Raw genomic sequence first — 25,794 nt, 5'->3', positions numbered from 1 at the left:
TTATTCTAAAAAAAAATAGAAATCAATCAAGAGTTATTGTGATGCCACACAGCACTTTATGAATGTGGATTGTTGAAGGGATAGGTATAAAGGGATAGGTATAAGAGATTCAGATTGATTTCCATTGTATGCAAGGTTTTTGACTTATATACCGTCAATTGCATGCCTATTTCAGCTGGGTACCGTCGTGTTGCAAACAGCTAGCCTAGCTATCAAAATTGGCGTTTACTTCTCTGATATGGCCATGGAAAGGACTAATTCCAAAACCATGGACATGATCTACTTCTTACGCAAGCAAATACAAATAATAATAAAAATGTTATACTCCTCTAATTTTCTCCACCTTCCAAGTACTTTCAGGAGCAGGAAATGGCGACCCACAACATTGTCACAATCACTTTCCCATCGACAGAAAAGAAAAAAGTTCACCATGGACAAGGCATGCACGAGTTACACAATTCTCTTCTAGTTTTTCAAGCATCTATTCATGAAAGAAATGCATCTATCTACACACATGCACCTTCACTTCCTCTCTGGAAAGCTACATGAAGAGTTTCATCACCTCTTATATAGCATCTAAGCACCACAAGTCGGCGTTTCGTTTTTTCCGAGCTCGGTAGCTAGCTAGGTCCCATTTCTATTTTGTTCGTGCAGAATAGTAACATAAGTGGAAGGTGTTGTAGAGTACAAACGTTTCCTTTCCTGATGGACCTGTAGTCGTCAACCACCCCCCCTTACTTTCTAAAGGTTTTTTCCTGGTTATTCTTTATTAATGTAGTTGCTAAAACGTCGATCCTTTCACATTATAGCAGTATATATCGCTATCAAACCACAAGATTTGAATGCTTCAAATTAGAATGATTTTAAACTAATGGCTATCGACATTCTACTTGCGCACTCTAGACACGGCTTCCTTCATTAATTATTAATTGTATACAGACAAAAACGTCGACATAGCCCACTTCTACTGGGGCATCATGTGGGTTACTGATAGTTTAAGAAGTAGTTCTCCACATTAGTAAACATATATGTACATTATAAGACTTAAAACTCAAGGTGTGGTCCTGTATTGGTAGCTAGCTAGCATCCTTGCTTCAAACTGATACCTATATTTTAAAAGTTGGCTAGCTAAGCTAAGGCGACTGCTTTTGAAATCTTGATATATATATATATATATTGTTTGCGGTGGTCCATTTGATAGAGCATCGCAACAAGTTTCTCTCACTCTCCTGTTTGTTCCTTTACTTGTATATATAATTGCTCGTTCCAGGGTCAGGACCAACCCTATACAATCCAGCCATTATTCATTGCTAATAGGGTGGAGATCGAGAGAGAGAGAGAGAGAGATCAATGTAAAAGGACGACAGTGACTACAATTGTCGGCATTCAATTATCCCATCTTCATCATGTGGAACTGACTTCATCAAAACAAGTATATAATCCACACCACCATCAATTTCAAAGAAGCAAAGATATGCAACAACCACTACTAGAATTTAATTTTAGATTTACTAAAAGAACTTTTATTTAAAGTGATAAAAAGATCATATGTTTAATTTTTATCTATTCCATATGATGATCTTATCTCTAATTAAAAATTCAAATTAAAATTTAGATGAGTTGAAGGATTGTTACGGTGTCTCTCTTTCAACTAGGTGTTATATATATCCTGGAAAAAAATTAGTAAATTCAAAAAAATAATAACATAAAAAATGATTAAAAATAACATACCATAAAATGTTGAACTCGACTATCCATGAGTTCTAACACCTCTTTTTGACAGTCATCAATCTACAAGTGTGTTTTCATTAAAAAACTCCATCAAACTTGGTTTGCATTCAAGAACCATAATTTGCAAGAGAAAATTATTGTTGGTTAAATATTTTATAAAAAAAACAAATAAAAAATAGATGTAATTAAAAAAAATTCTTATTATTCGCTTTACATACAAAAAGAACGAAATGAAGTTGCTGGTGCACGTGATAACGAAATTGTGAACACACTGGTTCTAGTTTTCTACATTGAAGTGTGATAATGGCATAAAATGATGGGACATCATGTGTTGAATATATCATGCCCACATAGCCTTCGAGACATACAATCATATGAAATCCTTCCAAACTACCACCTCCTTCTAGCTTGAAATGAAAGCTCTCTTTCTTTCACATATTTTTTTGACTTTCTTTTGCACCTCATACAAAATGTAATGTATATGGTACAAATGAATTATTTGTTACTAAATGAATAATAAAATTCAATAAAATAATTAAAAAGTTTTATATGGATTTCATTCTTACCTAATGGCAACGCGATTCACCCAAACTTTCCTTACAATAGCTTTGTGAGTTCTATCCCATTCAAAATTTTCCTTGCAATTAAAATTTGTAAAAGAAAATTTTCATTAATAAGTTAATAAACTAACCAAATTAACATAACAAAAAAATATTTAAGTTAATACAAACTTTAAACTTTTCGAACTATGTATCAGTCATAGGTTTTCATTCAAGATGTTTAAAAACCTAACTCCATTGAAATGATCAAATTTCCATCGATAATTTCATCGCCGATGTTATGGTTATTATAGCCTCAAGTTTTTAAACCTAAAATTGCATTCATTAACTTAAATTAATTTTTCAAAAATTATTAACATGTTGTTGTGAAGGAAAAAAACTTACAATAAAAGGTTGTTCTTCCGTTAAACCCATTACTTCTAGGTAAATGGATCCTAATATAAAAGGACCCCTTCCATATTATGGCATTGCACTCGACAAGCCCGGATCAAGCATAGCTACCTGTGTCTCATGTGTCTGTTCTTAGTTGACACCAAATGATTTATAGTCATTAGAAGCACTATTAGAAGAACTAATAGCAATCATGTCCATACGATATACTATTGACTTTTCCCTAGACATCTACATAATTAAATTAAAAGATTAAGATACTATAAATCATTCATATTAAAAAAAAAGATCTGTCAACGCCTCTCATATACGACAAATTATCTAAAATTTTTAAACATGCAAATACAATATCAATTGAATAATTTCAATTATGTTGATTTAACCAAATTTTCAATTAATTTTGCAATGAAAATTTGCAAAATGATTATAATAGGTAAATATAAACACATTAAAGCATTTATAGTACAATATTTCACATTAAAAACTACTCATTTATCCTAACTATTATCTTAGCTATTTTTTATTTATGATTGCTACTAATTTTGTTAATTTTTTTATTATTTATAAATAATTTTCATTTTTCATAAAAATAAAAATTGTTTGTTAACACCAACAAATCAATTAGCTAACTATATTAACAACAAAAAATTAAAACAATTCCACCAACATTTATACAATCATTAAAGAACATAAAACTTCAAAAAAAAATTCAAAAATCTATATACAATCATTAAAGAACATAAAAATGTTAAAAATTCCAAAAATATATATACAATTATTAAATAACATAAAGATTAAAAAGATTAAAAATTTCCTATAACATTTATAGAATTATTAATAACAGAAAAAATTAAAAAAATAAACAATTTCGAATAACATTTATACAATTATTAATAATAGAAAAATTAAAAAAATTAAAAAATTTCATCAACATTTATAGAATTATTTATAATAGGAAATTAAAAAAAAAATTCCATTAACATTTACATAATTATTAATAACATAAAAAATAAAAAAATTCTCAATAACATTTATACAATTATTTATAATAGAAACATTAAAAAAATAAAAATTCCCAATAACATTTACACAATTATTAACAAAAAAAATTATATAAAAAAACTGAATAAAAAACACAAAAAAAGAAAAAAAATCTTACTTTAATGTTGAATTTTTCCCAAGCATGAGAAGAGAAATTGTTTTTTTGAACAAATCATTAAATAAAAAGAGAAGAAAAGAAGAAGAAGATAGGAGATGACATAACTATGTGTGGAGGAGAAGAGAAGAGAATGACATGAGGAGAGAAGGAGATGAAGAATATAAATAAAAATGAAGATTTGGGAGGAGCAAGGGAAGAGAAGAGAAGAGAGATGCTTGTATGTTCTGATTTTATGGATTTTGGCATTTTAATTTGAGATTTTTTTATTAAATATTAATTTTTTTTATTTTTTATTGATATACCCGTCTATAAAGTCTAATTGAAAATTTCCATTTAATAATTTGTTTTCTAGAAATACACTAATTATTATTGACATCTTTCCTATTAAAAAATTAAAAATTAATATTTTAAGTTTTGTCACTATAACCATCTTTAAAGTCTAATTGAAAATTTCAATTTAATAAAATGTTTTCAAAAACCTGCCATGTATCACCAACATATTTACTGTCAGAAAATTAAAAATTAATATTTTAATTTTTTTCATTGGTGTTTTCATCTATAAAATCTAATTAAAATTTTAAATTTAATAAAACATTTCTAGAAAAAATTATCAGTAACACGTTAAGTATTACCATCTTTACTATCAAAAAACTAAAAATTAATATTTTAATTTGTTCGTCGATGCTTCTATTTGTAAAGTTGAATTGAATTTCTTAATTTAATCCAAAATTGTAAGATACATGTTCGCTATCACTTACTACTTTTTAATCCGTTGGTAATTTTGTCTATAAAAATATTTTATATTTGTTCGTCGATGTTTCTATTTGTAAAGTCGAACTGAATTTCTTAATTTAATCCAAAATTTTAAGATACATGTTAGCTATCACTTACTACTTTTTAATCCGTTGGTAATTTTGTCTATAAAAAATAGTAATAATTAGTGCAAGTGAGGAGTGGACAATATCTTATCTCTTGAAAAAATATCGGCATGCATTAACTGTTGGTGATCTTGTATGCATTAAACATAATAAACAATGTCAGGAAAAAAAACAATTTGTGTAATCCCTGAACATAATAAATAATGTTCTCTAGAATATACTGACTAACATAATTTATTGATGTATCTATTTGTATTTTACGTATCTACCAGTATATAGTTTATTTTGTCATATTATATTTGTATTATTTATGTATCCATCCTGCAAATACTTAAAATCACAATAACACACACAACACAATAACACTAGTTCTATGTAAAATAATAAAATAACATAAAATAAATGTTTCATTGTGATTTAATAATAAATAAATATCATTTTCATTACATAAAAGTTAGTTTCATTAAAAAAAGTTCTTTTATAGTTTATGGCATTACACATTTGTGTTGTGCAAATTAATTAGAATTATCTTCTTCTTCAATTTCATCATCATCATATTTATGACATTTTTTTATGTTGATTTTGTTGTTATCATCATCTTTATCAACTTATATATATCCGCTGGTTTTCAAAATATCATTTAACTTCTCAATGTCAACATCAACATCAACAAAAGTATTTTTAGTGATGTGAAAATTTAATTTTTCTTCTACATCATTAAACAAAACAATTTGATATGGATCAATTTACTCTTCAAATCAAAAAACATCATCTTTCACTGTTAATTCATTATTGCAGTAATGAAAAACCTGGATATGATCTCTAGGTTTGATTTTTAATTTAGATAACTAATCAGCTCTTGAACGATTTTTTTTAAAAGAATGAATATATGTGTAATAAACTTGCTCACATTTCTTGACAGAAACAAAGATATCGTTGATAATGTAAAGTCTAGTCTTTGTATTAACTTTGACCAAACCTTGATGAGGATATACTCTCATTTTTCTATTAGTGATATCGTAACAATAACATTTAAATAAAAATACTTTACTTTACTTGCTATGATATTTTAATTCAATAACCACTTATAACTTCTCATAGAAATCAACTTTAAATTATTCAAAATAAATCCTTTAGTATATATCCCATTATTATATATCTTTATACTATAATTATTTTCTTTAATATAAATCAAATACTCATTAATCAAATACTCATTAGAACACTTCACAGCACTCACACTTGCATCAATCTTCAACCTGCCATCTAGCTATGAATTAATCACAACTTTCAAGCTAGCAGATGACTTTTGATTGGTTGCTAACATGAGCAAGGGTGGAGGTTGAATTTTGACTAGATTTGTTGTATTTTTAGTACCATAGATTTTAACTCTAGTTAATATATGATTGTAGTTATAAGAGCAAATTGAGTAAAAGAAGTCATAACATGTGATAAATAGCAAGCCTGTAATATTCTTAATGTTTTTTTTTTCCGGGTGACTAATGACTATAAAAAAAATTATATAAAATAAAAATTAATTACATAAATAATAAAATTTATTAAAAGTTGGTATACAAAGTATTCTCACACTCAAACCATACATGTTTTTATTATTTTTTTTTTCAAGAAAGAGGTTGCACCCAAGGCCTACATTATAATTAATATCACAGACCATTTTTCTAATTCTGTGTAGTGAAGAAACTCATGTGGGCTATAAATTCCATAAATTGGATTCTCTAAAAAGCCAAGAGGATCCACTTTACTTTTGAGACTCTAAATCACAATTTTTCTTTTTTATTTAAAAAAAAGTATCCTCAACCTAACTTTCCCATCGAAGCTTTATGATTGCATTAAAGGACAATTTGTGTTTTGCATTCAAAAAATATAAAAAGTTATTGAAAAACAAAATTACACCTTACTGTATTTAGTTTTGTTATTGCATCAAATATAATTAAAAAATTAAAAGACTTATCCTTAAATATCATTAGAATTTTATTTTTTAATAATCATGAATGTTCGAGCTTGTTTACATATCTCAATTAATTTTTTAAAATTTTAAAATTAATATTGAAATTTATAATACTCAAATTAATAATATCTTTAATATATCTAAGAGAAATATTGATTATTATAATTTTATTTATTAAGTAAAAATGATCAAAGAATCAAAAAAAAAAAAACTAGAAAATTAAAATAAGAACCACAACTATTATTACCATGACAGCTGCTTATGCTACAAGTGGATGTTAGTGCCTGTCAAGAACCCCATGAGAGGGTGTGCTTGAGCAAGGTTGCTTTCACATAAGAACATGATAATTTAGACATGTTTCGTTTTTTTTTCCTTGGGGTGTTATGTGCATTCATTGTATGGAAATAAAGGGCTGCGGTGGAGATGCCCTCTTCTCACTTGCATCGCTATCTCCTCCTCCTCCTCCGCCTCCTCCTCCTCCTCATTAGGCCTTTGATGATTTGGGACAAGTCAGTCCATTACGTCCAATCATTTAGGCCAGAATGATAAAGTATGAAGATGCTTATGTAATAGGAAGCCTGGTAGCTCAATGTCTCGTGTCAATTTCCTTGATGCTAATCCGCACATATTGCTCTGATTCTCCCTTTCTTGTGAAAATAATTTAGAATGTAATGCAATATTATCCGTGATTTGCCGGGTATCAAATCAAAAAAAATTTGGACGTTAAAGAAAGTATCTAGGGTTATGTTACCATGTTTTATAACCATAAAATAAAAATAAAATAAAAATAAACTATATAAAAACTAATGTGATATAATCTTTACTTAGCATGTCTAAATATAACTTACATAATCAATAATCAATAAGAATATAATTTGATTAAGATAGTTTATTTTAAAATATTAAAATGATAATATAATAGATTGACTTTAATCAATTCAGGTTAATTTATTAAATTTATTATTTATGTCATAAGATCTTAATAACCCTATAAAAAATAAATCAATTTTTTAATTAAATTCAATTCTCAATCAACCTAATGTAAAATAATAAAATTAAAAATAAATCTCAACTAAATAAATAAGCCAAGTCAACCCGGAATGCTAAACCTGAGTCATAAAATTGGAATAACCTTATATAAATAAAATAAAAAACAAAATATAAAACTCAATTCTCAATCAATTTAATATTGAAGGATGATATTAAAAAAAATCAATTAAAAAAATATAAAATATCATCTGAGTCAATTGACCAAACCCGTGAAATGAGTTATGATACAAGAATAACCTTATAAATACAAATTAAAACAAATTGTGAAGCCTAATTCCTAATTAACACAATATTGAAAGATAAAATTGAAAAAAGTTCAACTAAAAAAGCTAAAAAAACCTAACTCAATTGGCTTAACTTGTGACCCACGTCATAAAATTGTGATAATCCTATAAAAAAATAGAAAAAAAATAAACTATGAAGCCAATTACCAATTAACCCAATGTTTAAGGATTAAATTGAAAAAAAAATAAAAAAGAGAAAAAATGATCTGAATAACTCCATAGAAAGAATTTTTTTATATAAATTTCAATTCTTAATCAACCTGATGTTAAAGGATGAAATTGAAAAAATAATATTCAATTAAAAAAACCCCTCAAAACTTATTACCCAAGTCATAACATTGAGATAATCTTAAAGAAAAAAACAAAAAAATATTATGAAACCCAATTCTCGATCAACCCAATAATGAAGGATGAAATGAAAAAAAATAATTAAAAATAAAAATTAACCTGAGTCAATATGGCCAACTCGCAAAACTTATGATCTAAGTCATGAGATCGAGAGAACTCCATAAAAAATAATTCAAAATAAATTATAAAGCTCTATAACCAATAAACTCAATATTAAGGATGAAACTAAAAATAAAAAAAGAATTAAAAAAAAGTTCTAAAAAAATTTGAATGCCAAAGTGAAAAAGAGTTTGGCTTTTTACTATTCATTGCTATAATAAAAACTAAACCTTTTAGTATATGCTAATAACATGATTTAGTTTAACAACCTATATTTATTAAAAAGGTACTTATTATTTTCTTTTACCTTTTGAGTTTAAATCTTCAAGTTAATATTTTTTTAAAAAAATCAATTAATTCTTTCTATGTCCACCATATTAATATATTAGAGTCATTTCTATATATTTTTTTAATTTTATTTTTTAATATTAAAATTATTAAAAATTATGTTTCATAATTTATTTTGATTCACTTTTTATAAAGTTATATAAGTTTCATGACGCAAGTCAAGAAATTTTGTTTGACTTATGTTATTTTTTATCTTTAAAAAAATTATAAGTTTCATGACGCAAGTCAAGAAATTTCGTTTGACTTATGTTATTTTTTATCTTTTTTAAAAAAACATTATTTTTTTTAATTTCATCCATCAATATTGAGTTAATAGAAAGTTGATTTTTAAATTTATTTTAATTTACTTTATATAAAATTATCATAATCTCTTGATTTGGATTAATCTATGTTAATCTAATATATTTTATTATTAATATTTTTAAAAAAAGATATTATTTTAATTTTTTTAATCAAACTATGTTGCTACTAGACATTTATTTATCTTTAAATCCATTAAATTAATGAGGTCAAATTGGATTAATTCATACAATTTGAATTTTTTTCTACTGAAAATATTTTAATTTGAATATATTCTTTTTATATTAAAAAGTTTTGATTCCAGCAGCTCCAACATAACATGAAGCAACTATCTAGTAAGGGTTAAATTTCATTATAAAGGATGGTGCTGCAATCACAATTAAACGCATATATATATATATATATATAAACTATTTTTATTTCTTAGTAACTAATAAATATAAAAAGAATACGACCTGCATTTACCCGTTTCCCTATCCCAATAATAATAAATTGTGGGGCAGTTGGATACACCAATTATGGCAACGACAAAAAGATCATCAATCAAAGGAAATGAAAGAGTGACACGTGTCCTAGTGCCAGCTAGCCAGGAAGCTGATTTTGACTAAAAAATGTTCAGTCATAATATAATATTGAAATATTGTAAGTGATGCCATTGTCCTTGACCAAATGCAATGACCCTTCGTGAAAGAGAGGCCTTAAATTGATATCTTGTCTTTCAAGTCAATCATTGAAACAAGTAATCAATACATACATGCATACATACATACATGTATGCATGCGCGTGTGTGTGTGTGGATACGAGGGAGGAGGAGCTTGCACACATGATGCACATACATGCATACGTGTACTGTCCATGTATAACCACTAGCTAGCCTGAGCAGTATATAATCAAAGGCGGCCTAGTTGGCTGCACCATTAGAGTGGAAGAAATGGAGGTCTCTCCTCCTTGCCTGGGACTGGTTTCTTCTCTAACCCTTCTTGCACTGGTTTTCTTCCTGGTGCACGTCTGCTACACTGTCTTGCTGAAGTCGGAGAGGATCAAGAGGAAGCTTAGAATGCAAGGCATACAAGGACCGCCGCCATCTTTCCTCTATGGGAATCTCCCGGAGATGCAGAAAATCCAGTTGAACACTCTCAAAGCTTCCAGTTTTCAAGCTCCAGATTTCATAGCCCATGACTATACTTCTACAGTCTTCCCGTACTTTGAACAGTGGAGAAAAGAATACGGTATAAGAATCTCTCTCCTGTAATTACTCCTGTCTAGCTCTCTCTGATTTTCTCTGCTGATCCACACACACACATATTGTTCTTAACTGTATCTGCAACTCATGGAATTGGCCTTTGTATTTCTTACATTATGTAATTACGAACCAGTTCAAAATTATTACCAACCAAATATATAGTTAATGAGTGTCTTTATCGTATATAATGTCATTGTCACAGCACTATCTTCACTGTGCGTGCGTGTGTGTGTTTGTGTGTGTGTGTGTATTTCCCTTCACACTTCATGAAGGGCTCCATCCTTCATCTCCCGGTTCATGATCTAGCTACAAGTAGAAATCATCATAAACAATATATAAATGTGAGAGGGGAAGTATACTCTTACAGCGTGTTTGTGTGAGATTGTGCTAGAATTTACAGTGTTTGAGTGAGATTGTTTTTCAAAATGATTTTATTTATAATTAGTTTTTATTTTAACATAATATTAAAATAATTAATCTAAAACTAAAAACTAAAAAATATCAATTAAAAAAAACTATCTAACAGTACAAATAAACACTATAAAAAATATTAAAAAAATTTAATTTAAAACTTAAAAATAAACAATTTTAAAAACTTTTTTAAAATATAAAAACAATCATTATCACATTATAATAAGTAACTTTTCTCATGTTTGCTCGTAAATATCTTATCTTTTATAGGAAAATGATTATTTTCAGTTCATCGACCAGGAAACAATTAATTTTCCTAAAGAGTAAACTTGGTGTTTTGTGACTCTTAAGCAATGGATTTCTTGATGACTTCAGGCACAGTGCTAACTTACTAAAGTGAGATTTTAAATACGTGGAAGCTCTGCTGCTGCTGCTTCTTCTTCTTTTTCTTTTTTATTTTTATTTTTTTTTATGATTTTTTAGAGTATACATTATATAAAAATGTTTTTTTTTTATAGTTTGAATATGTTTATATTAAAAAGAAAAATAAATATCTTAATATATTTTGGAGTATAAAATAGTTTTGTAAACAGCAATACCTAGGGAGACAATCCTCTTAGGATTCTTGTTTCGTAATCCCAGTAAATAAATATACTTGAGGATTGCTTGATAATGACATCATAGAATATAATAGTGGAATAATAATTATTACTTTTAGGAAAGCGTTGAATTTATATTTTTAAAATTAATATTATTTCAATGTTTTTATATTGTTTTAGTGAGTTGTTATTAAAAAATAAAAAAATATTACCTTAATATATTTTTAAATAAAAAATATTTATAATCATTCAAACAATCATTAAAATACTAAAATGATTGTTGCAGCAGTCAAATCGAATTGCAAGCTTGCATAGATCCGTGCAAAGCTGGCGATGGTGAGGCTCACTGGGTCAAGTCCAAATCTCGTGTTTCAAGACCTGGCCCATTTAATAATAGAGCTTATGGTTGCCTGAGAAACGTCACTCCTTGTTTTATTCTTTCTAGTATATTATTATGGCATGAATAATAATTTTCTCATTTTTAATACTTTTTTTTTCCTCGGAAGAAAAATCCAAATATCTTACAATTATGATCATCGATATTCATCCTTTCACTAGGCAACACGGGTTTATTTTTATTTTTATTTTTTAATTATTATTATTAGTATAATCAGAGCTCTTTCATGCAGGTCCAGTATACACGTATTCAACAGGATTGAGGCAACACTTGTATGTAAATCAGCCGGAGCTAGTGAAGGAGATGAACCAGATGATTTCTTTGGATTTAGGCAAACCTTCTTACTTGACCAAGAGAATGGCGCCTTTGCTCGGAAATGGCATTGTGAGGTCAAATGGCCTTGTTTGGGCGCAGCAGAGGAAAATAGTCGCGCCTGAGTTCTACATGGACAAGGTCAAGGTAACTAAACCATGGAGCAACAGTTCATTTAGCCAGGCTGGTGTTGCTTAGAATATGGAGTCGTGTTTTGTGGCAATATTAGTTTCCGTATTTGTCTAGCAGCAACATGGCTGCGGCCATGGATTAATGTGTTAACTTTCAGGGAATGGTGGGGCTAATGGTGGAGTCAGCACAGCCATTGCTAAAGAAATGGGAAGAGTGCATTGAGGCCCAGGGTGGCATCACAGCTGATGTTAAGGTAGACGAGGATCTGAGAGAGCTCTCTGCAAATGTCATCTCAAGGGCTTGCTTTGGTAGCTCATATTCTAAAGGCAAACAGATTTTTTCTAAGCTCAGGAGTCTTCAACAAACATTTTCCAACCAAAACATCCTCTTTGGGGTTACTAATTTTGGGTATGCTCTTCTTTTTCTTATGAAATTTATATACTCTATGATGACTTCAGCCATAGTACCAACTCAAGAGAATAAATTGCTGCCGCTGTGTATTTTTACTTGTGCAATGTTGAAACAGATTCTTACCAGTGAAGAAGCAAAACAAGATCAGCAATCTGGAGAGAGAGGTTGAGTCACTGATTTGGGAGGCAGTGAAAGAACGTCAACAAGAATGTCAAGAGACAAATTCATCAGAAAAAGATTTAATGCTGTTACTGCTTGAAGGTGCCATCAATGATCAAAGTCTGGGCAAGGATGCATCCAAGAGCTTCGTAGTTGATAATTGCAAGACTATATACTTTGCTGGTCATGAATCAACGGCTGTTGCCGCCTCGTGGTGCTTGATGCTACTTGCTTTGCATCCAGAATGGCAAGGTGGTATAAGGAGAGAACTAGCTGAAATATCCAAGGATGGCTTGCTATCTGTGGATTCACTCCATCATCTGAAAACGGTACACTGATAACCATCAAAGCTTTAGAAATTCCGACAATCTCACTGCCTATATATATATATATACTCACCAAATATACTCCTGCAGGTGACGATGGTGATTCAAGAAGCCCTTCGTCTGTACCCACCAGCAGCATTTGTATCAAGGGAAGCACTTGAAGAAACCCAACTCGGAAACATTGTTGTTTCAAAGGGGGTATGTTTATGGACGTTGATACCGACATTGCATAGAGATCCTGCAGTATGGGGATCTGATGCTAACGAGTTCAAACCTGAGAGGTTCACCTGGGGCCTCTCGAAAGCTTGCAAGTGCCCCCAAGCTTACATTCCGTTTGGTGTCGGCCCTCGCCTGTGCTTGGGCAAGAACTTCGCCATGGTTGAATTGAAGGTTGTCCTCTCCCTCATTGTTTCCAAGTTCAGCTTCTCCTTGTCTCCCAAGTACCATCACTCTCCCGCTTATAGAATGATTGTAGAACCCGGAGATGGTGTACAGATTCTCATTCAAAAGATTTGACCATGGCTGCAGCTAGCTCCCAGATTGCTTCTAGTAGTTTTCAAGTGTAGTTCTAGGCTGCTAGCTACATGTGTGGAAACTGGTCACTGCTCCTAGTAGTTATTTAAATAAGTACAGGCTTGTTTAATGTTTGATGCTTCAGTGTGAACTTCAAATCCAAAGTTCTACATCTACATTCAACAATGAAATGTAAGTTCCATAAAAAAATAAAAAAAAATAAAAAAATAGTGAGCTAACATTACCCTCACAAAATTACCAGATCTTTCAGTTCGATTATTTTCCTAGCATATACAGATGCCCGTGACATTGAATATTAAGCCCAGTTTCTATTATGTCTTGGGTTTAGCCCATAGAGCCCTACTCTTTCTGAACAATCTTTTTTTGGATTTTGTGAACCTCTTTCAAATTAACAATAATGATAAACATTACAAATAGATAATTTTAACATTACATGAAAAAAATTTATTTCTAAAAACAAGTAATAATAAATAAATAAATATATATTTTTTAATTTTTTTTAAAAATAATATAGTTATCTCTGGTGTAAGCCTGTTAGTAAATATAATTAAGGTAAGGGATATTGCTTTATTTTTTAATTTTTTTAAAAAATAATATAGTTATTTCTGGTGTAAGCCTGTTAGTAGATATAATTAAGGTAAGGGATATTGCTCTAGCAATCTAACTCCATGAAAATAATTTTTTTCATATTTTTATTTTTTTTAAATATCATTTAAAAAAACACAAAAAATCATCTTATAATTTATTTAAAATTAAAAAAATACTTTAAAAAAAACTAAAAAACATTGAAATCCTTTAATTCTTAATTCAAACAAAAGGGATTGAATTTTCGTTATCACTTAGAGCAATTAAATATTTTTTGGTTAATTACAATTATATATTCGAGAATATGATTGTAATTAATTTTTAAATATTTTTTGCTTAAATATATTAAAATATTTTTTTTTTATTTTTCTTAATTTTTTTTGTAAATATATTAAAATAATGTTTTTTATTTTTCTTAGTTTTTTTTGTAAATTAATATATTAAAACAATTTAAAATATAAAAAAATTAATTTTTAAAAAACTCAGTTCGACGCACGTTTACAAACGCTCATTTATTTCCGCGGAGTTATCCAGGCACCAAGCATGAATTTGATCCTCGCATGCTCATTTATATTTTCTCTTTATTATTGTCCATTACTACAAAGATTACAATAAAACAGTGAAGCAAATGAAAGCAAACGAAAGAACAAGAACTAGGACCAAAATTGACCTTCGGTTGGCTGGAAAAACACCGATGAATTGCTGAAATAGAGACTGGAAACACTGTTGGCGTGCACGAACCACACAATACCTACTGGCAGCACTCGGAGATCTTGTCTTGCAAGGCACGTGCTTCTCAAGTGCCTTGTAAATCCTAAAACAGACAACTTAGAGAAACAAAATCTTTTTCCATAAGTTGATACAGGCTGTCAAAGCTCAGTCGCGGTTGTTGGTAGAATTTTGATGAAAAGGAGGTGTGGTTGAGGGTGTGATTCCTGGGCAAAATCAAGGCTGGTGTGATTTTGTTCTTGGCGTGAAAAGGGTGGATTTAGGTCTTTTGTTTTCAGGAAAATGTGCTGCAATTTACGTTTGTTTTTCAGCGGGCTGCTGCTAACAAATCTTGCTAGGTTTTCATCCTAGCAAGAGAAAGGATCAGGTGTTGGTGGTCGGGCTTAGGGTGCTTGTCGACGGGAGATTGTTTTTGTTGGAGAATTAGGAGGATTCCGTTCTTATGGTGATTTTGGGATGGGTTACCCTGGTTTAGGGCTGAGAGCCAGTTGGTTTCCGGGAGTTGTGCCGTGGGTGAAGAGGTTGCTGGCGGAGCTGAGAGCAAAAGATGCTGCTGTGGCGTAGAAACGTGGAATTAGTCGTGCTCTAGTACTAATATTTATACCTAATTATAACAACGTGGAATTAGTCGTGCTCTAGTACTAAAATTTGAAAAAAAAATTATTTTTTAAATTACTAGTTTGAAGCTCTGAAGAAAATTTACAACTTAATAACATTAGATTGATGTAACAAGTTATATGTAATTGATTTTTTTTTAATGTCTATAATAAAATATAAATAACAAGTATAAATCATAATTAAATTGATTATTTTTTTAAAGAGTACAAAAGTAGAATAAAAAACTTAACCATGTAAAGAGAAATAAATATATAATACGGAGCAATTTATGGATAAAATTCATTAACTTAATAAAAAAACCTTTCATAAGAATATTTATACCTAATTATAATTAAATGGTCAAACATACACCAAATTTCAATAAAATTCAAATTAATTAAAATAAAGCTTAAAATAATAAAAATAAATAAAATGCACGAGTTCTCCTACTCCCTCTTTTTTAATAGGTGTTTATTGGATTTAGGTTATTTTTCACCATTTGCCACATATAATAGTGAAAAATACCAGGGAGTAATCCTTTGAATAATCCCTAGTGAACAAAAGTCTAATGCCTTATAAAATAAGAATTAATTTTTAACCAATTAATTCTTCTTATTTGATATATAATCTTAGTAAAATAAGTAAGTTAAAGGTTACTATATAAATTTTCATTGTCATTAAAGACACTTTATAGAGAATGAAATCCATAACTCTAAAGAAAACAATGTCCTTTTCATTAATGTATTTTTCTAGGCTCAATTTTAAACATGACATTCTTTTTTTGTCCAAATAAATTAGCGGATCTACTATATATTATTGCAAAAATACACATTATCATCATCATTACCATTACTCTTATCATTTATGATATCATCATCAAAATAAATATCATATATTGGTGAAGAATGTCAATCTAAATTTATATCACCATAAACATGATGACAAAAATCTCTACAATACTTATCCTAGTCAAGAAGTTTCCTCCTTCACTTATGCCTTTGTAATGGATTTTTAAAATTGACCATAGATTTGTAATAATTTTTTTCACCATCCCATGGCCTTTTCATGTTCTCTAACTATTGGGTTTTTACAACACTCGACACATATATTTGAGAGTCATCTATCACTAGCTCTTGAACATTTCTCTTATAAGGGGAAACTTCCTCATCCTTTCTTATCTAAACAAGTTGTAAAACCCTTGTCTAATATCGATAAGTTTGGGTTAAATAGGGTAACAATTAATTGAAAAATAATAAATTATGAAGAAAGTTTTTATGGATTAGGATGAATATTCTCAAGATATTAATTTAAAATTTCAGATGAAATAGATCAATAAATTAGTACGCGAAATATTAATTAGTGATGAATTGCATAAATTTCCTAACTAGGTAAAACAATGATTTGAAGGTGAAATGAATTTCCTAATTGGGTAAAATAATGATTTGAAGGTGAAAGTTTTGTAAATCTAGGTGATATTATTTATAAAACAAAAGGAAGTTTCAAATAAATTAATGTATGACTCTTTGCACAAGAAACATTGGTTTATGGTATAAACACAAGAGACAATCAGGTTTTTTAGACAAAAAATGGTGATTATTTTTTTAAAAAATCTTATAATAATTATAAAAAGGAATCTCTAACAAATTAGTCTAAGACCATGATGATTTAAGTAAATTATATGATATGTAAAATTCAGATTTTTGATGAAAAATTATTGATTGTCTCCATACACACACATTTTATCTGGGGTTAATATTTTAAGACAATAAGAGCTTGGAAAAGTTTCAAAAATAAAAGGGCAATGACTAATCAATACACCAAACTAGAATTAGGGAGCATTAGTTAGGGTGACATGGTAGTTGACCTAAAAAATTAAACTTTATCTATTATGCGGTTATTGTTCATCCAAAACAGAACTAATGAAGAGAGAGAGAGAGAGGGGGGGGATTTTGTACTTATTCTCATCAAGATAAAACATCATTACATGTCCTTGCATGGGGAAATTTGAGAGATTGGTGTTTATAACAGGAAAGAACCAAACACTAAAAGTTTTAAAGGGAGAAGGATGATTCAAAGAGTGAGAGAAGCAAGAAACTTAAGGAAGAAGAAAAAAGAGAAGGAGAAATTATCGAGAAAATCATAATCTTGTGCTCAAATTTATTTGGTAAGGAAGTTTTTATCCTTTAATTTATATTTTTAGTAGAAATTGATGGAGGAGATGAAGACCCCTAAAATTATGATGTTAGGGTTTTGGGAAATGTTTTTGAATTGGGGATTTTTAGAGAAAATATGTTAGATTGTTAGTGAAAAAGGAAAACTAAAGGACTTATGGAAGAAAACTAAAACAAATCAAGAGGAAACCCTTATTACGGGGCTCACTAATTTTGAAAAATAGAGTGTTAGAATTTTGGCTTAAAGTTTGTAATAACATGTGTTTAAACAAACTATAGAATGAGAAATTATCATAGAAAATTGTTTTTAAATGCATTGGATTAATTATATGTTCTTTGTATTTTGAAGTATGAACATCTTGAAATGTTAAAATGAAACTTTGATGTGTGTAGTGTTTAAAAAGAAAAAAAAAAACTACTTGGGTTATGAGTAAGTTGTTTTTGTGTGTGTAAACAAGATGAAGGAAATACAAAAAACTTAAAGAAATAATTGATATAAATTCTCATAAATTGTACCTAGTTTAAATGTAATTGTTGATTTGAAAATGTTTGAAAGGGCATGGATTGACATTATCTATTGAATTATAATTGTTAGTCTATTTGCAAATAATGATTGTAGATAATAGGTTGGAAATAAACAAGTAATTATGTACTATTCATTTAGCATAGAATTAGTATACATAAAAGTAAAAAGAGTAGTGAATAATGAAATACAACTTAAAAAATTTAGGTAAAAAACAAATATTTTGAATTCAACCAAGTGAGGGAGAAATGCAAAAATACCATTTTTTAATGTGTTTTGGCAAAAATATTCTCACAGTGAATTATTAACAAGAATGATTACATGTTGAAAAAGAATTTGGGCATTATGTATGCATTTATGTAAGTAGTGATGCATCTATAAGTATGAACAATATATTAAAGGCAAAATTACTTAGGAGGCTTAGGATACTAGTAATGAATTTTGAAAAAAATAATTGCTAGTTAGTAAAAATAATAATATTAAATATAAATGGATGATATGAAAGGATTCATACATAGAGAAAGTTAAAGGATTTTAAGTTAAAAAAAATTAGTTAAATACATATTGATGATAAATGGATGATATGAAAGGATTCATACATACTATACAAGAGAAAGTTAAAGGATTTTAAATTAAAAAAATAATAGTTAAATACATATTGATAACATGAAAAGTAAAGTGAAATAGCCTATGTTGTTGATGAGGAGTAATAAAAATAGATTATAAGCATGACAGTCATGTATACATGAGAAATAAGGGTTGTTATCACAACCTAAACATGTAAAAAGATGGTTGTTAAGATAACCACAATTTATGAAATAAAAGGTTATCATAGTAGCCAAAAATTATGAAAGTTGAAAACTCAAAAAATAAAAATTTAAGGTTATTATAGCAACATTAACGTGTGAAAAATAAGAGATGTTACGGAGACACTAACAAGTAGAAATAAAGGCTATCATGGCAGCCTTAAAGTGTAAGAAAAGAAGGTTGTTACAATAACCTGAAAATGCATCAATATAGATTGGTATGATGATAATAAATATAACTAATTATGAATTTATCTTATAAATGTTTAAGTGCCTGGAACAAATTTAAGTTTTGTGTGTGAGTGTGTAAGTTGCATATTTAAATACTTGGATTGAATTGATTATAAATGAATGAATAAGTGTATTGGCCAAATAGAAATGTTGATATGTTATTGTTGGGATTGTAGGAGGAACATCGATGGTGAAAGCTAACATGCTAAGAGCACACTTTTCGGAGGGTACAACTAAGTGCTCTCCACCTCATCTTTATTTAAGTTTAATATAATTTGTTTATGAAATTTAGAATTGCTACGTTATAATGTAATTATGAAATGAGTTGGATATGAAGGGATTGTATGCTATTGAAATTACAAAGTTGATTTGGATATAATGGAATTGTATATTAATGAATTTATGAATCTGAATTGAACACGATAGGACAATGTATATACATGGAATGGACAAGGTAAATGTTTGGAATAAAATGCGATGGTGTGTCAAAAATGTTATAGAATAGTAAAATTAAGCATGTGAAAGGCATGGAATGATACTTAGTGGTTAGAGTGTTAGTAACTAAAGATATAACATGGAACAATACTTAGTGATCAAAATGTCAGTAACTAAGGATATAATGTGAATTGATACTTAGTAACTATAATATCGATAACAAAGGATATGATGTGAATTTATACTTAGTGACCATAACTTTGGTAACTAAGGATATAGTGTGGATCAATACTTAGTGACTATAGTTTTAGTAACTAAGGATATAATGAGCATCAATACTTAATGACTCTGATATTGGTAACTAAGGATTTGGTACGAATTGATACTTAATGACTAACTTGTTGATAACTAAGGATATGACATGAAATAATACTTAGCAACCGTAAGATTGGTAGCAATGGATGTGGCGTGAATTGATACTCAGTAATAAAAAAGATGGTGACTAAGAAAAAAGAATGACTTGACCTTAATAATTAGAAGGACAATGATTAAGGAAATAAATGATAAAATTAAATGATTAAAAAGATAGATAACTAATAAATTGAAGTATTGCTTGGTTACTCTTAAGATATTGATATGGGTGACAAGACATCCTAAGAATAATAGTTTTTATGAAGGGTGATAATGTAATAAAAATGATCATGATACATAGGATGTCAAGTGATAATGAGGCTATATTAATGTTAGATTAATTGAGTGTTATGCCTTGAAAAATATTATTATTTAATAGCCAAAAAAACAGAAACTAAAAAATGATTTTGATTGATATTTAGTAGTGAAAGATCGATAACTAAGGAATGAGAAGTATTATTTAGTTAATTGTAATATAATGATATAAATTGAAAATTAAAAATTAAATGTCCTACGTATTAAAACTTCTACAACGAGTAACCATGTAATAAGAATAATGATGATATATGAAAATTAGAAATGCAAATTGGTATGACTTGGTTTTGCAAAGTGATAATGTCATGTTCATGCTAAACTATTTGAGTAATACTTTTGGAAACATTAATAAAGAACTTATAGTTATATATGTGTAAAGAACAATAAATAACTTTCAATATACGTTACACATAATATTGTGAGGAGAATTGGTTACATTGAAAATGGTATTGTTATTCCATGCTGAATGATTTATTAATGTTGGGTATGAATCATAATTAGTGAAATGCTTTTGTTTTAGACAACGCAATATCAAGGATACTAAATGTTGAACTATGATGATGAAATGATTAACTTAAAGCTTGAATAATAAATAATTTACTTAAATAATAAAATCTACTTGAACTGGAGAGAGGATTTTCAGTGTTTATTGAATATAAATCATGGATTAATGAATCCATGATTTGAATTATTGTATGAGGGATAATAAATAACAATATAATTAAATTGTAATATGAAAACTATAGTTACTATATTGACCAACAATTATATAAATATGGTAATCAAAATTTAGTTTTGAAAATGATGTTGTGATTCACCTGAAGAATAAATGATTTGAAAGAATATAAATATATTAATAGGGTCTTGAAATGATCTTGAAAGACTAGAAAGGATCCTGAAATATATTAATAAGTTGAGAAGAATTAAAATAGTTTAAGCAATCTTAGGAGAAAATTGGACTAGGGTTTATAATAGAAATTTAGGGGAAAATGAATTTTCTTAAAATTGGACTATTATAACTATTATAAGGTATAATAGGAATGAAATTATATTAAAATAACAAAAAACTTTTCATGGCTAGCCATTTAAAGACAAAAAGGAAAGTTTAATGCATTTGTATTATTCTTGTAAATTTTATAGAAATTGTGATAATTGAATATATAAATAATGATTTTAATTAGTGGTTATATTTTTAAGTAATGAATATGAATTTTTGATGTTTTATGAATTTAATTCCTTTATAAAATATTGAATTCAAAGTGAGTTTTGGTTCATTTTGTGATTAAAATAAGATGAAATAGAGTGCATATTCATTTAGATGTAACTAAAAATATATAGAATGGGATTGAATTAGCCAAATTATGTATTGGCATAAAAAGAAAACTTAGGGTAAAGATGATGTTCATGTAGGCTAAAGTAAAAAAAATAAATGAGAAAGGATTTTGAAATTCCATGGATTCATTGATAAGTTGTATATGAATAGTATATAAAGAAATACTAATGAGGGTTTTCAAATTTAGAAGAATTTCTTTGATTTCTAAGTAATAAAAACCTTCATAAGGATTAAACTAAATTGATTAGAATTGAGTGAAGAAAATGAGTTAAAAATTGAAGAAATTGTGAGTTAGATTATAACTAAATTGATCTATTTTTTTAACCGTGATAATTGAATATATAAATAATGATTTAGAAAAGAAAATATACATTTTTTTGTGATAATTGAATATATAAATAATGATTTTAATTAGTGGTTATATTTTTAAGTAATGAATATGAATTTTTGATGTTTTATGAATTTAATTCCTTTATAAAATATTGAATTCAAAGTGAGTTTTGGTTCATTTTGTGATTAAAATAAGATGAAATAGAGTGCATATTCATTTAGATGTAACTAAAAATATATAGAATGGGATTGAATTAGCCAAATTATGTATTGGCATAAAAAGAAAACTTAGGGTAAAGATGATGTTCATGTAGGCTAAAGTAAAAAAAATAAATGAGAAAGGATTTTGAAATTCCATGGATTCATTGATAAGTTGTATATGAATAGTATATAAAGAAATACTAATGAGGGTTTTCAAATTTAGAAGAATTTCTTTGATTTCTAAGTAATAAAAACCTTCATAAGGATTAAACTAAATTGATTAGAATTGAGTGAAGAAAATGAGTTAAAAATTGAAGAAATTGTGAGTTAGATTATAACTAAATTGATCTATTTTTTTAACCAATAATTTAGGATATATTAATGATGATTTAGAAAAGAAAATATACATTTTTCCCAATAACGATATGGTTAATATTATAAAAAAATAGTTATGGATGGATAAATGAGTGGAATTAAGATAAATGTTATGATAAATAAGGAATTTTTTTGATACAATAATAATTGGTTGAAAACCTGTCAATATAGATGAAGTGGAATTAAATCTATAGATACGAATGAAGTAGTTCAGAGATGTGGAAACAATCAGATTGCAAGGAGGCATTTGGTACCTTGCTGTAAACTTTCTTTTATAACTCTTTGTTTTCTGTAATGATAAATTGCTAGTTTATGAAATGTAAAGTTGGGATGTTTGATTGTTTAATTGGAGAGAAAATAGTTGTATATTGTAAGGAATGATTGATTGTTGTTCAAGAAAGAATACTAGATTGTTAGCTTTCAATTGGAAATGTTGGATTGATTGACAATTATAATGGGTTTATCAAATTGATTAGTGTTTATGAAGGAATATTGGATTGGTGGCTTCCAATTAAAAATGCTAGATTGATTGGAAATCATAATGGATTTTCTGGATTGATTGATGTTCCTGAAAGAATACCGGATTGTTGTCTTCCAATTGAGAATGCCAAATTGATTTTTTAACCATAATGAGTTTGCCAAATTGATTAGTGATCATGAAGGAACATCGTATTGTTGGCTTACAATTGGGAATGCTATATTGATTAGCAACCATAATAGGTTGACTAGATTAATTAATTTTCATGATGATATACTGAATTAATTAATTTTGATGATGATATACTGAATTATTGGTTCTCAATTGAAAATATTGGATTAATTGACAATTATAATAACTTTGCCAGATTGATTGGTGTTTATGAAAAAATACCAAATAGTTGGCTTTCATTTGAAAATGTCAGGATGATTAATTATTTCATGAATATGATGAGATTAGTCTTGAGCTAAATAGAGCAATGTAATGAGAAATCGTAAAATAATTTGAAAGAACAGTTTTAACAATTTCTTAATAAATTTTTTGGATATTACTTAAAGCCTCAATAAATTATTAATATGCAAAAATCAATAAATAAATTTAATTTTATCTACTAGTACCTCATAGGTCTTCCAGGAGTAGTTACTAGTTGTTACTTTGTGTTAGACCTTGGTAGTTGTAAATTAAAAAGTTATATAATTAGTTTTTTTGAGTTGTAATTGATATCTATTTTATTTTGATATGTAACAAGATTTAATTATTTATTATTAACAATTATTTTTGGTGATGTGATGATGTATGATATTATGGATCTTTGTAAATCTAAAGATTCAAAATTTATATCATGTATGTTATGGTATGTTGTATATGAATAATAGAATTAATTAAATTATAAAATAAATAATAGTTTATTATAGGATTCAATTTCATATGTCTTGATGTTTTAGTATCATGGTTAATGTGAAACTAATAAATATAAATATGAGTATGGTTGTTGATATTGAGAATAAATAAGGAAATACTAGATATAATGAGATATGATCTCGGATGATTGGGTTGGAAGTAGAGGAATGATTCTTGTGTGGTTTTATGGATAAAAAATATATTTAATTGTATTTTGATTTAATGTTGATATTAGAAATGTTCAAGATAAAAAAAAAACTTTATTGAAATTTTAGTAAAATCTTAATGAGTTAAAAAATATTGATACTTTTCAAATTAAGAAAAAAAAGAGAGAGAGAGAGAAAGTAGTTATTTCATAAACAACCTTAAATGATATCATGAATGTTGTGTATTGACTTTTAAAAATGTTAAAGGATCTAAATATTAAGAATGCTAGGAGAATTACAATACTAAAAAAGAGATATTTAATAGGGAGAATATAAATAAAATAAGTTGGATGTATAATTTAGATAAAAGTGATCAAAAAATTATTGATAATGTAAGTTCATTCATGCGTTTTCAAAAATACTAGTAACCAATTATAAAATTGATTAGTTGATAATATTAAGAATTATACATGGTTACAGGTATTTGGTATCGCAATTCGAAGAAAATCACGATTTTATTTTATTTTATCTTATTTAGGTACAATTTGATAAATTTATTGTATAATTTTACAAGTAAATTTAATGTAGATAATTACACTAAATGAGTTGTGGGCGTGGATTGTATATAATAAAAAGAATATTTTATGTAATTAGTTGAGTATTTTAGAAATCTTAAAATCCCAAATAAATTATTAGGCATAATGACTTGTAAGTTACTTGTGAATTTGAGAAAGTGAACTCTGATGTTATTATAGGTATTATAAGATGGAATGAGAATTTGGGTAAATTTCTTGTTTAAAGAAAATTCTATCAAAATTTCATTAAAAAAAAAATATGAAGGCATGAATAATTAGACAATGCATCTTAAGATTAAAAATGAAAGAAAAAGAACCTTTCATAGAAGGGAAAATTATGAATGTGGAATATATATTATATTTAATAGTGGAGCTGATTCAAAATATTTAAAAGTTTTTATTTTTAAAAAATTATCCTATTTTATGTACGCAGTTATCATAGGATAAATTTTAAACTTTTAGCGCAATTTCTCCACCCCGTGGATTGCCATATTAAAAACTCCAGACATTTTTATAATTTTTTTAAAATATAATTTTGCACACATTTTAGTATTTTTTACAATATAATAATGCCATAACTTTTGACCCAAAAAAAAAAAAATAATCTCATCTCTCTTTTACTGAAACCCATGGGCGATAGATGAAGTGGATTTAACTCATCTAAAAGAGCAGCAAGCTCCATCTTCAGCCAATGTATTATCGTCGCAAGGGTTGGATTACGCGTGGAGTTCAACGGGTTACTACTGGAAGACGAAGAAGATTAGAGGGTTTGATCTTAGGATAAGGCGTTGGAAATGGATCGGTATAATTGACTTTGCTTACGTGTCCTCCTCGTTCATAAGAACAGCAAGGTCTGCCAGCTTAGAAAATCCCTGTGGGTATATCCAAGTGTTTTCTTTTGATTTTTTTTTTTTTATATATAGTTTGACCTAGATGTTACTTTTTAATACTCCAGACCATAGATTTTAGACATGGTTTGGTAGCTAGTCAGTTCAAGATCTGTTTTGAATTT

The 25,794-nt window shown here is 27.9% G+C and overlaps 1 protein-coding gene across 1 annotated transcript; it reads left to right on the top strand.

Moving 5' to 3' along the window:
- The first annotated feature begins 9,802 nt into the window (after positions 1-9,802).
- Positions 9,803-13,875, top strand: LOC105107325 (cytochrome P450 714A1-like). Its single transcript, XM_011001211.1, has 5 exons — positions 9,803-10,346; positions 12,000-12,226; positions 12,369-12,619; positions 12,738-13,110; positions 13,198-13,875. Exons 1-5 carry the CDS (start codon positions 10,049-10,051, stop codon positions 13,621-13,623), a joined length of 1,575 nt encoding a protein of 524 aa, XP_010999513.1. The 5' UTR covers positions 9,803-10,048; the 3' UTR covers positions 13,624-13,875.
- Positions 13,876-25,794: the final 11,919 nt, after the last annotated feature.

The sequence above is a fragment of the Populus euphratica genome, unplaced genomic scaffold (genome assembly GCF_000495115.2).
Source record: "Populus euphratica unplaced genomic scaffold, PopEup_1.0 scaffold309.1, whole genome shotgun sequence".
Lineage (NCBI taxonomy): Eukaryota > Viridiplantae > Streptophyta > Magnoliopsida > Malpighiales > Salicaceae > Populus > Populus euphratica.
This window is presented reverse-complemented; position numbering and strand designations above follow the sequence as displayed.